Source organism: Antennarius striatus, chromosome 8 (genome assembly GCF_040054535.1).
Source record: "Antennarius striatus isolate MH-2024 chromosome 8, ASM4005453v1, whole genome shotgun sequence".
NCBI classification, from domain to species: Eukaryota; Metazoa; Chordata; class Actinopteri; order Lophiiformes; family Antennariidae; genus Antennarius; species Antennarius striatus.
The window spans coordinates 11655515-11670040 of record NC_090783.1 but is presented as its reverse complement, the minus strand read 5'-3'; the positions used below and the strand labels follow the sequence as shown (position 1 = coordinate 11670040).

The 14526-nt window shown below is 41.4% G+C and overlaps 1 protein-coding gene across 1 annotated transcript; it reads right to left on the bottom strand.

Moving 5' to 3' along the window:
- Positions 1 to 1438: 1438 nt before the first annotated feature.
- Positions 1439 to 10650, bottom strand: dtd1 (D-aminoacyl-tRNA deacylase 1). Its single transcript, XM_068322430.1, has 6 exons — positions 10107 to 10650; positions 7674 to 7764; positions 6159 to 6394; positions 2153 to 2250; positions 1831 to 2000; positions 1439 to 1618 (listed from the first exon to the last, which is right to left on the bottom strand). The coding sequence occupies exons 1-5, from the start codon at positions 10147 to 10149 to the stop codon at positions 1863 to 1865; spliced, it is 606 nt and encodes a 201-aa protein (XP_068178531.1). The 5' UTR covers positions 10150 to 10650; the 3' UTR covers positions 1439 to 1618; positions 1831 to 1862.
- Between the last annotated feature and the right edge of the window lie 3876 nt (positions 10651 to 14526).

The following is a 14526-nucleotide window of genomic DNA, read 5'->3' as shown; positions in this document are numbered from 1 at the left end:
GCATGTTTGCTGTGAATTGTCATCCTCTTCACATCATCACCTTCATTATGCGAGGGAGCCTTGATGGGAATATGGGTACGATCTATGGCAGCAAATTACATTGGGGCATCCGAAAAGAAATAACCCAAGGCTGACATTGCAGCACAATATCATTTAGAGAACATACTTTCAAATGAATTTATCAGATTTCTACATCACTCACCTGTAGTCCCGTGGAACTCCTCCTTGATGATTCAGACAGTTTTTTCTCCAGGGAAATAAAAAACTGGGGTAAAAGTCTAAAGGCGAGGCGCACTGAGCATCTCCCACATTATATAGGAAAATTACTGTTTGCAAATAAAAACTGAATAAACTGAACGGAGCGCTACACCCAGCGCTGCTGCAGATGTGAGGATGGATCACATGTGTGTGTGTGTGTGTGTGTGTTTGATCGGGACATGAGCCAGTACCGCTCTCAAAGAGAACTGTCTGGATATGACTGGCCATCTTAACACGATACAAAAATATTTAATTGTCTGTGAATTAATGCAGAAATTCCATCAAGGGGCTCCATGTCACACTAACATGCTATCTTCGCCTCTAAAATGGCTCTAAAATACAGTTATTTATAAAACCTTACTTCGGTCAAACTCTCCGTCTAACAGAACCAGGAAATAAAGCCGCACGAGCGGCGGTGAAAGGGGGCGAAGTCAGAGGAAACCCTGGGTTTCGTGGAATAAAACCTGCTACCGACCAGGTTATGTTCACAGAGTCTGTTACTCCGGTAACAAACTCAGAGGTTCAGTTTACCTTGCTACGTGAAACAGGCCAGGGTTACAGCTCTAACCCTGGGTTAAGTTACCTCCCTTTGTGAAACCGAAAACCCTGGTTTTCCCTGATTTCAGGGTTAACTTACCCAGGTTTTCCACTAAACCGGCTTTGTGAAACGGGCCCACTAAGGATAAGTAACCCTGATTTTGCTGCACATAAACAGTTCAGAAAATGAAAACACAAAAACAAAGCATAAATCACAACTTTATAAAATAGCAATAAGATTTACATTCACACTTGTAAGTGGACAGCAGTGTAGCGACATAATTATAAACATTAATGGAGCAGATGCATTTTTAAGATACCCAAATCCCCTCCAACACTTTTGTTCATGGACAGTGAAACAAAGCAGGCCTCTATTTCATAGGTCACACATACAGTATATTTGAGACAAACTGACCACCATCCTAGATGTAAAACAGCAATATGACTCAAAGCAGGCCCAGGGTGAAGTGTTCACTTTCTCTTGTGTGAATGAGACAAACAAAGAGATATATGGATGGAAACAGGGACCAATGAAGGTAGAAATAAGCAAATGTAGATGGTAAGAAGTAATAGTGCACAGACAATTGCCAAGCAACGCAGTGTAGTGCTGGTTATGTCCGGAATATGTTCTTTTACACCTTTGTCAACTTTTCTTCACCATTTCTAGAACACCAAGCACTGTCAAAACGACAGTAAAAGGTCAATGTTTAATGACAGGCCAAGAGAACGGTGCTGATTTCCAAACAGGAAACAGAACATTCCAGAATCAGGTCTAGAGGTCCTCCTGAAGGAAATAGACTCTCTGAACTGTCCTGCAGAAAATCTGCACAAAGACAAACAGTATCATTTTGATGTCAGGGACTTTTGATTTTGTTATCAATGTATAATTAAATAAAAATGCGCAGGGGGGGGGGCACTACCATCAGACACTTCTTATGGACACACTTAGAAAAATCTAGATTGTGTGATCTACAGTTACATTTCATTTGTGCACATGAGAATGTAAACCATGATTTGGTGTTTATTTCTGCATACCTTTCACTGCTGTCTTAAAACTCCTTCTCAGATCACATGTCACCCTCGGCACCACTACTGTTAGTGGAGACCTGTTGCTGATGTTGGGCCTCTCTCTGACTGCTCAGTTCTTGAAGACCCTTGGGGCAACATTTCTCTCTCCTCAGCTGTTGCTTCTCTTGCTTTGCCAGCTGATGAAACAAAAAGAAACAAAAAACATTATCTTTCAGTTTGATTCACAAGTCTAAATAAACATCAAGCTCTAAAAATTTAATGTAAACGGCTAATAAGTAGACCTTGGATTAAGATTACTTTATGCAAAGATTCGGGTTTAATAACATACCGTTTTAGGGTCTGTGGGACCAGAGGGGGATGTTAGTTCAATGGTAACAGGTCCATCATTCTGAATGTGAACCTGCATGTAGGCTCCAAACTTTCCATCTTAAAAAAACAAAAACAAAAAACAACAACAAAATTTTTTTACAAGCCATTTTAAATAACTACCATGTTAAATAAAACCAGGGAACACAAACACATAAGAAACAAACTTAGAAGCATCTCTGACAATCTCCCCACCAATATATTTGAATAAGCTCACTTGAAAACCTCACACTGTCATGCTTTTTAAGTCCACCCACTACTTGTCAATCAAGCGCCGAAGCAATCACGACGCCAAACCAATCACAGCGCATCTGCCAGAAGGAATCACGTGAACATTATGCAACAAGGGCAACAAGGCTTTTTGTTTGCTTTTTGTTCACCGGCCAAAGAGAAGTTTTTTGAAAACGCCAGGTATGCGTTGTTGCCTGGACGCTGTAACCAAAACTTTTTTTATCCGGGGGGCGTCTCCCTGCGACGAAAACCGCTGTGACGTTAGTGTGTGTGACCCATGTCTACATGTACACACAGCTTGGACCGAGTTAAAACCGGCTATTTTCTAACATATAACAGCTCCACGTCGAAGACTCGTTAATAAACATGCTTGGCAGTTAGATATTTGTTCGTCTGTTTCTTTCTTTATGAGTCACAGTTTATACAGTCAGTCAGTCAGTCAGTCATCTTTCAACCTGCTTAATCCGCTAACACAGGTCGCGGGGGAGCCGGTGCTTATCCCGGCAGTCTCAGGGCGTGAGGCGGGGGACACTCCGGGCACGACGCCAGTGTACCGCGGACAGTTTATACAGTGGGCAAATTTTTTTTTTTCAAATAAAAAACAATGATATGACCCAAGCATTATCACTGGCCTCAACTTAAAAAAGCACAATCATGGTCCATACCCCAATCCCAATCACCCTCCCCTCACTGTACATGTTGACTGTATTTTCATTTTCGTCATGTCCGAATGAACATTTTCCATACTGCCAGTGTGTGTGTTTGTGTATACTGTATATGTGTGCAAGCATTTGGAGTTAAAAGTAATTTCCCTACGGGATTTTTTATTTTACACACACACACACACACACACACACACACACACACACACACACACACACACACACACACACACACACACACACACACACAGAGTTTACTGCCATCACTAAAATATACGTTTTTCATACTGCCTTATTTTGCTGACAGTTTTATGCACAGGCTTTCTGCAAAATGGCACACACTTCAAACTCATGCCAACTGATGTTTTAGCTTCCAGTAGATGTCGTACTAGAGCATATGAAGCCTCATGAAGCCTCGAACTGCAGTGAACTGATTAAGATGAAAAGCTTAAATGCTTAATGGAGCGTCATCTGCTCATCAGTAACTATACATGGACTTTCCAGTTAACATAATTTTTGAATGTCATCACTGTTCCAACAATTTTCATGTTTTTGAGCAGAGTCCAAACAGCAGGAACGAGACAGAAAACGGCAAGATTTCTGAGTGAAACTAGCTGGCTAGCACGATCAGTCTGTCCAACTATGGTTTCCGTTTGGAATGGGACAATCAATGTCGTACCCAAAATGCTCCTTGGGCATCTGACAAAAACTGGTCTTTAAGTAACTACATACAGTTCTGTTTAATGTAGTCAGCTAACAGAACTATCACTTCTCTAAAATTTCTTTTCCACTTGCTCTCTTGACAGGTGCCTTTTCCTTTAATGTTGGCTCCTTTCCCAATCTCAAGATTAGTAAACTTTCTTTCTCTAGTTAGCCTGCTAACATTCATCTGGGGCAGGGGTGTCAAAGTCAAATACACGGAGGGCCAAAAAACGAATTTGCCACAAGCCAAGGGCCGGACTGGTTCAATGTTTATTAAAACATACCCTGTATTGAAATGGACATATGGTTTCATACCAAAAAAAGAGTACTACAGATGCAGTATTTGCTTTGAGGATGTTGATAGAGAAGTACAGAGAAGGGCAGAGGGAGCTGCATTGTGTTTTTGTAGATATGGAGAAAGCTTACGACAGGGTGCCCAGAGAGGAACTGTGGTATTGTATGAGGAAGTCTGGAGTGGCAGAGAAGTATGTTAGAGCACTGCAGGACATGTATGAGGACTGTAAGACAGTGGTGAGGTGTGCTGTAGGTGTGACAGAGGAGTTCAAGGTGGAGGTGGGACTGCATCAGGGATCAGCTCTGAACCCCTTCTTGTTCGCTACGCTGATGGACAGGCTGACAGACGACGTTAGACAGAAATCTCCATGGACTATGATGTTTGCAGATGACTTTGTGATCTGCAGTGAGAACAGGGAACAGGAGGAGGAGAAGCTAGAGAGGTGGAGGTTTGTCCTGGAAAGGAGAGGAATGAAGGTTAGCCGCAGTAAGACAGAGTACATGTGTGTGAATGAGAGGGACCCAAGTGGAAGAGTGAGGTTACAGGGAGAAGAGATCAAGAAGGTGGAGGATTTTAAGTACTTAGGGTCAACAGTCCAGAGCAATGGAGAGTGTGGAAAAGAAGTGAAGAAGCGTGTACAGGCAGGATGGAACGGGTGGAGGAAAGTGTCAGGTGTGATGTGTGATAGAAGAGTTTCAGCTAAAATGAAAGGAAAGGTGTACAAAACTGTGGTGAGACCAGCGATGTTGTTTGGTCTAGAGACAGTGTCACTGAAGAAAAGACAGGAGACAGAGCTGGAGGTAGCAGAGATGAAGATGCTGAGGTTCTCTCTGGGAGTGACCAGGGAGGATAGGATCAGGAATGAGTACATCAGAGGGACAGCACATGTTAGAGGTTTTGGAGATAAAGTCAGAGAGGCCAGACTGAGATGGTTTGGACATGTCCAGAGGAGAGATAGTGAATATATTGGTAGAAGGATGCTGACTTTTGAACTGCCAGGCAGGAGGCCTAGAGGAAGACCAAAGAGGAGGTTTATGGATGTAGTGAAAGAGGACATGAAGGTAGTTGGTGCGAGAGAAGAGGATGCAGAAGACAGTGTTAGATGGAGGCAATTCATTTGCTGTGGCGACCCCTGAAGGGAAAAGCCGAAAGGAAAAGAAGATATACGTTTTAACATGTCATGCTGTGCTGGTGCAAAAACAAGGCAGTCAGAGACTGCAACATCCCACGACATCATCGCATTTTTGTATCTCTGGCGTCCTGAAAATGTTGCTTTTTGTTTTGTGATTATATTTCATCACGTTTCCGAGATGTGTACCTAAAAAGTTATAAAAGTGAAAATTTGACCTAGACCTAGTTTTTCAAGGTCAAGGTTGTGATCTAATTTTCATTCCCTGAATATAATGCCTTTTGTTTTGTCTTTCTATCTTATACGGTTCTTGATATATGTGCAAAAGAATGTACAAAGTTTAAATTTGACCTTAACCTAGTTTTCTCATGGCCAAGGTCATCATTTTATTTTCATCCCCTTTGTCTCCTGAGTAATGTGCTTTTTATTTAATCTTTCTATCTGCAACGGTTGTTAAGATAATTGGTGGACGGATGGACGGACGAACACACAAACACTGACAATTACCATTCATCACCACTTCGTGGGATGTAATAACAGCTTACAAACAGACTTAATGTTAGTTGAGTAAATATATACAAAATGTACTTGATGGTGACAACATGGAACTTTTTGTAGTTGTTTGTCTACAGTGTTTAACATGAAGAAAAATGAATCCATGTGTCACAAATAAACCTGTTTGTACTTCAGTTTGTACTTTTCCTGAAGGGAAAAGCCGAAAGGAAAAGAAGAAGAAGAAGAAATGAACATAGCCTATTGAACCAAGAGTTAACACGGTACATATTATTTAATGATTAAATAAATATTTTCTTATGGCTCTGTCAGTAACTTCAAGGGGAAATCTTTTCAACAGGCAAACAGCAAAAAAGTAAATGTCCTTCGAAAAAAAAAAAAAGGACAAGATGACAAAGGGGGAAAGAAAAAAAAGCAAAACCATGAATTCACCCACCCTTAATGAGTTCTGGCTTGTAGGCACTCCTCATGTTCTCCAGTATGCTGTCATAGAAGGGCTGGGCCAACTCTGCAGGCATGGCTAAGTGGAAATCAGGCTTATTACCTTTCAGTACACAGTGAAGTGTGAACTGACTCACACACAGCACCTCGAAGTTCTTGTCCATGACACTTTTGGACCAGGCTCGTCCATTTTCATCTTCAAACAGTCGCAGGTTAAGGATCTTGCGTACTCTGAAAACACACAAGGATGAGTAGCAAGGAGTCAAACCCTCTGAAGATGTGAAAATGTTGTGATCAACTGATCAATTACTGTGGTCTCTTTGAAGAGACCACAGTGGACTGTTAAATGTGTTTATCCCATCTGAACATTTTCAGACTACAGAACAAATAGACTGATATCCAAACATTCCAGCATGTGCAGATGCTTTTCATGCAGGGAAATAAAAGTAGAGTCCATCACAGCATGAAGTTACTTATCCATATTATTAGTAAGAGTAAAGATTTCAGTGTGCACTAATGCACATAATGATTTTAAAATTTTGCTCTTATTCATGCTCTTTAAAGACACACCTTAAAGGCTTCAATTATTGGTAATTTGTACTGCATAAATCTTGCACTCTCAAAACAGCATTCACTCTAATTTTGTGACAATCAGGCAAATTGCAATCTCTGTAAAATCATCAGGGTGAACAGAAAGTCTTGCATAATTTTTTTTAGTCATGTTTTGTCATTGTTTAGGAATGTAAATTTAATAGCAAATGATTGAATGACAGTCATGTGACTAATAGTAAATAAATACAAAAAGTATTACACATAATTAGGTGGCGCAGTGGGTAGCACTGTCGCTGCACAACAAGGCGGATCCGGGTTCGAGTCCCGCTCCTTGCGGAGTTTGCATATTCCACCCGTGTCTCCTACCTCCAAAAACATAAGCTTCAGGTTAATTGGCCGTTCTAAACTGCCCGTAAGAGTGATTGCGTGCATGATTGTTTGTCTCTGTGTGGCTCCACGGTGCACTGGCGTCGCGCCTGAAGTTTCCCCCTGCCTCACGCCCTTAGTCTGCTGGGATAAGCTCCAGCCCCTGCTGGGGGACTGGATAGGATGGTATGAAGATGAATGAATTATTCATAGTTAATAGATTTTTTAAAGGGATTCAAGGTTGTTTAAGTGTATAGTATGTAAAATATGATCCAAAAAAAAACCACGGATGCGGATATACTGCTAGACATACTGCTTTATCCCCTCATCATTTGCTTCTTCCTCCAATCTAATTAATGCAGGTAACTAATGAACTCATGTGTTTACACCTTCTATTTATATCAGGAAAAAAACCCCACACACAGACACACACACACACACACAGACACACACACACACACACTTTCATGCAAGAAACTGGCCCAAATCAGTTCAAAACATCAATTTCTATTTCTGTTGTTCACAATGTCTTCCCCCATACATATACCAGCCACACATGTAAAGCCATCACACTTTTGTCTTACGCACTCACATGTACTCAGCATCCTTCTTAGTGTCCTCAGACGATATACCCAAAAGTACACACAGCCCTCGTCCCACTGAACTGATCTGATCTTCTCCCACTGCAGGAGGAAAGGACAAGACGGAATGAATGAGCCATGATCATTCAGTGAATCATCGTGGAGTTTGAATCGACCACCCAACCTGTAAATTATCGTCAGTTTATTAAAGGGGTAATGGAGAGAATGACAACATACATGACTGTTAATGCATTTAGAGTGCAAACATCAGTACGGTAAATAGTCCAAGTGTTCATGTTGTAGATCTGGTATTTGTATCATTTTCCATTGTGTTCGTCAGTTTATTAAAGGGGTAATGGAGAGAACGACAACATACAAGGCTGTTAATGCATGTAGAGTGCAAACATCAGTACGGTAAATAGTCCAAGTGTTCATGTTGTAGATCTGGTATTTGTATCATTTTCCATTGTGTTTGTGCCTGCAGTTAGCCCAAAGAAAAAAAACACACAGATGTAATTTGAACACACAGAGGACATACTGTAGTTGTTGGTGAAGTACAAACAGGTTTATTTGTGACACATGGATTCATTTTTCTTCATGTTAAACACTGTAGACAAACAACTACAAAAAGTTCCATGTTGTCACCATCAAGTACATTTTGTATATATTTACTCAACTAACATTAAGTCTGTTTGTAAGCTGTTATTACATCCCACGAAGTGGTGATGAATGGTAATTGTCAGTGTTTGTGTGTTCGTCCGTCCATCCGTCCACCAATTATCTTAACAACCGTTGCAGATAGAAAGATTAAATAAAAAGCACATTACTCAGGAGACAAAGGGGATGAAAATAAAATGATGACCTTGGCCATGAGAAAACTAGGTTAAGGTCAAATTTAAACTTTGTACATTCTTTTGCACATATATCAAGAACCGTATAAGATAGAAAGACAAAACAAAAGGCATTATATTCAGGGAATGAAAATTAGATCACAACCTTGACCTTGAAAAACTAGGTCTAGGTCAAATTTTCACTTTTATAACTTTTTAGGTACACATCTCGGAAACGTGATGAAATATAATCACAAAACAAAAAGCAACATTTTCAGGACGCCAGAGATACAAAAATGCGATGATGTCGTGGGATGTTGCAGTCTCTGACTGCCTTGTTTTTGCACCAGCACAGCATGACATGTTAAAACGTATATCTTCTTTTCCTTTCGGCTTTTCCCTTCAGGGGTCGCCACAGCAAATTAATTGCCTCCATCTAACACTGTCTTCTGCATCCTCTTCTCTCATACCAACTACCTTCATGTCCTCTTTCACTACATCCATAAACCTCCTCTTTGGTCTTCCTCTAGGCCTCCTGCCTGGCAGTTCAAAAGTCAGCATCCTTCTACCAATATATTCACTATCTCTCCTCTGGACATGTCCAAACCATCTCAGTCTGGCCTCTCTGACTTTATCTCCAAAACCTCTAACATATGCTGTCCCTCTGATTTACTCATTCCTGATCCTATCCATCCTGGTCACTCCCAGAGAGAACCTCAGCATCTTAATTTCTGCTACATCCAGCTATTCAAAGGAAAATACATGGACTGAGCAGAGTTGAACAGGTGTGTACACAGTCAGGCCTACCGCCCCACATTTGAAGAACTTTATCAGAAGAAGTTGAATTCAGGATCGTTTTTTTTTCCACGGACATCAAGATAACCCTTCCGTGACACTCACAAACTAGAGGTACGCCCGAACCCGAGCCCGACCCCAAAAAGTCAACAAGTACTTCCGGGTCGGGTTAGGTCGTGCTTCAATATCGTCGGGCACGGGTCGGGTTTAAGATCTTAAGCTCCAAGCCCGACGCGGCCTGAACTTAAATATATATTTATATATTATGTATCTCAAACGATCTATGGGTATTAAACTAAGGAATACCCTTACAAAATCAATAGTTTAGGTAAAACATAGAAGGCGCTGTATGAGAAACATCCATCTACAGTACCTGATCAGTTCCCTCCGTGCGTCAGCTGTATGTTCTCCTGTCACTTTACCTTTCCGATCGTATACGCACTGAAAGTAGAGGTAAGATCTTAAGCCCGAATCCAAGCCAGAAATTCGGGCCGGCTCGGGCTCAAAATGTCAGTAGTTACATTCGGGTCGGGTCGGGCTTTAATACCGTCGGACTCGGTTCGGGTAGGGCCGGGTCGGGCTTTAATACCGTCGGACTCGGTTCGGGTAGGGCCGGGTTGGGCTTTAATACCTGGATTTTTTAGGCCCGATCTTACCTCTATCTCAAACTAACGCCTGGCTTTCTTGGGAACTTCATTCATTTCGACGGGAATGCTAATGCTAACAAGCCGTGTGCTAACAATGGCAGGTGTTAGTTTAAGCGTAACGATCAAGGGCATCACAGATGATACGTCAATGAAATTCAAACCAGCCGCTCACCTCTGACTGAGGCCTTAGTAACCCTCTGAACAATCGCTCTCATGGTTGAGGGTTTTTTGACAGAACACGCTGACAGAAACTACAACGAGTCACCACTTGACGTCATCACGACCGATCGAAAGCGGCACGCCTCTTTCTGTACGGATTAGCTTCCGGGACAAGATGTTTTTATTTGGCAACAGCAGAGAAGACCAGTCATTGGACGAGTTAGAATAAATAGAATACATCATCCTGTGGTTTATCTAGCATACAATGAAAGCGTACATTGTACAAATGAGTTTTGACAATAATATTTTATATATAATTTTTCTAAAATGAAATCTACTGTTATTGGTCGTCTTCCACAAATGAGATATACTGAATCAGGGAAAAACAGTTCCAGCGTTCCTGTAACCTATAATATGTTTTGAAATGCATGATGGTCACTTTTTGTGGATGATGGGGCACTTTGGAAAAGGTGAAGACTTCCATGTTTAATTCCGAAAAAGCTGCAGGTAACAACTAACGCTGAAATATGTTATATTAAATGGAGTTTACATTTTTTCAGTTAACAACATAAGTAATGAACAACAATTGAGAAAAAAAAAGTTTTTTTAAAACTATTTTACACCATAAACTGCACTGTATACTGTTTACCAAAAATAAAAAAGGGTAGAAATAGACGCTGTGTTTTATTTTAATAAAAGATATCCTATCGAACTTTGAACACGAATGCGCTATGGAGGAAGCATCCTGGGCATTCGAGTTTGCTCGGCTCCCGAGTGAGTCGCATTCAGGTACGCTCGGCTACTTGCGGTTTGGTCAAGAGCTGAATTTTGGGCGAGTTCAGAGACGTAAAATTCTCGGATTTTCTGGTTGAAAACCGATTTGGTCGCGAACAGAAGCGTTCTAAAACCGAGGTTTGACTACTCCGATGACACTGCGATTGTGGCATGTATCCCGGAGAGTGATGGGGGGGGGGGGTACAAGGCATTGGTGGCTGACTTCGTGGAGTGGTGTCAACAGAACCAGCTCCAGCTCAACAAGACGAAGGAGATGGTGCTGGATTTCCGGCGGGCATCCCCTTCTCCACAGCCAGTGATCATCGAGGGCAGTGAGGTGGAGGTGGTAGGAAACTATAAGTACCTGGGACTGCAGCTAGACAGCAGACTAGACTGGTCACTCAACTCGGACTGCGTGTACAAGAAGGGGCAGAGCAGGATGTGATTCCTGAGGAGGCTGGCCTCCTTCAACATCTGTCCTAAGCTCCTCATGATGTATCAGTCCGTAGTTTCCAGTGTGCTGTCATACGCCATTGTGTGTTGGGGTGGCGGGGCCAGGAAAGGAGATATGAATTGAATATGAATATGAATATGAATAATTCCTCCGGGATTATTTAAGTGTGTGTGTGTGTCTGTCTGTCTGTCTGTCTGTCTGTCTGTCTGTCTGTCTGTCTGTCTGTCTGTCTGTCTGTCTGTCTGTCTGTCTGTGTCGTGGAAGTGAATTGCTGCTCAGGCAATGTGTAAGTTTAAACATAGTCCGTTGCACTCATGGTAAAAATACATAGGTAAACGGCTTCAATAATAGTTTATTTTATTTAGGTGCGATCCAGTGGGGGGAGAAGTGCACGTCAGCAGCTGACAATATAGTATAAAAACATTGTTCACACAGGTCAGATGTCTGCATCATCTCGTTAGGGATCATCCTCATCCCCCTTATGTTTGATAAACTCGCCCTCTGACAGAACCAGGAAATGAAGCCGCACGAGTGGTGGTGAAAGGGGGAGTCAGAGGAAACCCTGGTTTTGCAGAATAAAACCTGCTACCGACCAGGTTATGTTTAGAGAGTCTATTACTGCGGTAACAACCTCAGAGGTTCAGTTTACCTCACTTCATGAAACAGGTCAGGGTTACTGCTCTAACTCTGGATTAAGTTATCTCCCTTTGTGAAAATGAAAGCCCTGGTTTTCCCTGATCTCAGGGTTACCTTACCCTGGGTTTCCACTAAACCTGCTTTGTGACATGGCCCCTCCTCCTGACCAGGTTAGCTTTAGAGTCTATTACTGTGGTAATAAACCTAGAGGTTCATTTTACCTCGCCTCATGACACAGGCTAGGTTTACTCTTCTGACTCTAGATTAAGTTACCGCCCTTTGTGAAACCGGAAACCCTGGTTTTCCCTGATTTCAGGGCTAACTTACCCAGGTTTTCCACACTGTGTGCGTGATTGCCTGTTTGTGGTCAACTGGGAGGAGTGCTGGTTGTACATTCTGAAGGAAAGACCTGTGATAACAACAACCTATCGCTGAAAGAGCTCTCCAAGGATCTTAATGTGCCCTACAGGGGGTGGGAGTAATTCTCCATCATTGATGACAGCTTGGCCATCTTTCTCCTCTCTCCCACTACCTCCATTGAGTCCAGGGGTCATTCTAGGCTGGGGCTGGCTTTTTTAATCAGACTGTCCAGTCTTCTTCTATCAGCCACAGTAATGCTGCTCCCCCAGCAGACCACCCATGGAAAATAGCCGTAATGTGTTAAATATGCTTGTGGCTGTAGGAAGTTATCTGTAATTTTCTTCAGAAGAAAATTAGAGATACAGGCCCTGATATTCAGGGCCTGTATGCATGTCAAATGTTGCAAACCATGATTTGCCTTGGATGTGTTGCAGGACCAAGAGCTAACTGCAATCTCAAGTGTTCAACATGAGTTTTGTTTTGAAATGTGTAAAAAGTCCATTATTGTTTTGTCCCTCTAATGTACTCATTCCTGATCCTATCCTTCCTGGTCACTCAATCAATCAATCAACTTTAATTTATATAGCGCTTAATCACATCTGAAGACATTTCAAGGCGCTTTACAGATAGAAAGCCAACAATGCCCTCCAGAGCAAGCATAAGGGACAGTGGCGGGGAAAAACTCCCTCATTTAGGAAGAAACTCCGGGCAGGACCCAGGATCTGGAGGGCGGTCATCCACCTTGACCTGTTGGTTGGGAAAGAGAAATACATTGGGGAAAGAAATAGGTCAAGTAAAAAAGACAGAGGGAGAGAGAGAGAGTGGCAGATAGATAGGCCAGTTTGAGTGTTTATTTATTTATTCAGTTCATTTTTCTTCTTTCCAGACATGTTATTACAACATATTTCACTTTCATCAATGTCCAACAACATCCGAAAAAAAAAAAAAAAGGGTTAACGGGTAGAGGCCATTGGCATGTAAGATTCCCATCCCATAAATTATCAACAAAACATCTCTCTCATTAGAATATGTAATCAACAAACTCAGACATTAAAAGTCTTCAACCGGCTCATACATTGAATTCTGACAAACGTTCATACCCTTATCCACTTCCAGATATTAGCCATTTACCCTAGAGTATAACCATGTTTACATTCTTCCTAGGAACACAAGGTTTGTTAACATCATGGATAGTCAAAACAAGAAGTTGACCTTGCCAGTGTTCTCCACAAGAATATAATGATCATATTAACCTCTTTCAGCAGACAGTGCTTATACAAGAATGAACCATTTTGTTGTAGACACTTTAACAGTTTCACATGGTATTACATTGTCAAAAGATATCAACATCCTCTTTAAAGTCTCAAAGTTAATGTTATCCCATGTTATCACAAATACATGTTGTTGTTATTGTTGTTGTTGTTGTTTTTTTGTTCATTAGTCCATGTTTCTGACATCAATGATGTTGATTTTTTCGACTGTTCCATGAAATACTTGACGTGTCCAAAATTGTAGAGCTCCCAATATTGAAATGACTCTGTTGTAGTGATCTTTGGTGTAGTAACAATTCTTGTCCATCTTTATTGCTCATATTTCATCAACTCCTCTGCACTCCTGATCACCATTGTTTTCATCTGGACCAGAGAAAGCCCTTTTGTTTTGATGAAGATCCTGCAGTTGTTCGTCCAGGAGTTGTCGATCAGCCCATTCTTCTTCAGTTGTCGAGCTTTTTTAGCGATATCAGCATTCTTTTTAGTGAAATTCTCATTAATGTAGACATTTTTTCCTTTCAGTTTGAAGCCTTGTTTCAGAAGAGCTATCTTGTGTTTACGATTGTTGAATATTATCAGCACTGCAGGTGCTCCAGATGGTAATGAGTAACATGTCTCAATCTGGTCTAGATCTATAGTTATCTCCAGGTCCCTCAGTTGAGAACTCACTTGTTGCTCCAGAGATTCGATGTCAGCGCTTGATATTGATTCCAGTGATGATCACATCATTTATACGAATGCTTTGTTCCAAATCATCCATTCTTTGTTGTTCCTGTTCCAAGACAACAATTTTTCGGTCTTTTTCATCCATGTCTTTCTGCATTTTCTTCATTTTGTCCTTCATTCCTCCAAGGCGTCTAGTACTGGTTTTAGCTTTTCTTCCAACTTTTATATTAAAGTCACTCCCTAACTTATCAAAGTTGCTCTTTAAATCACTC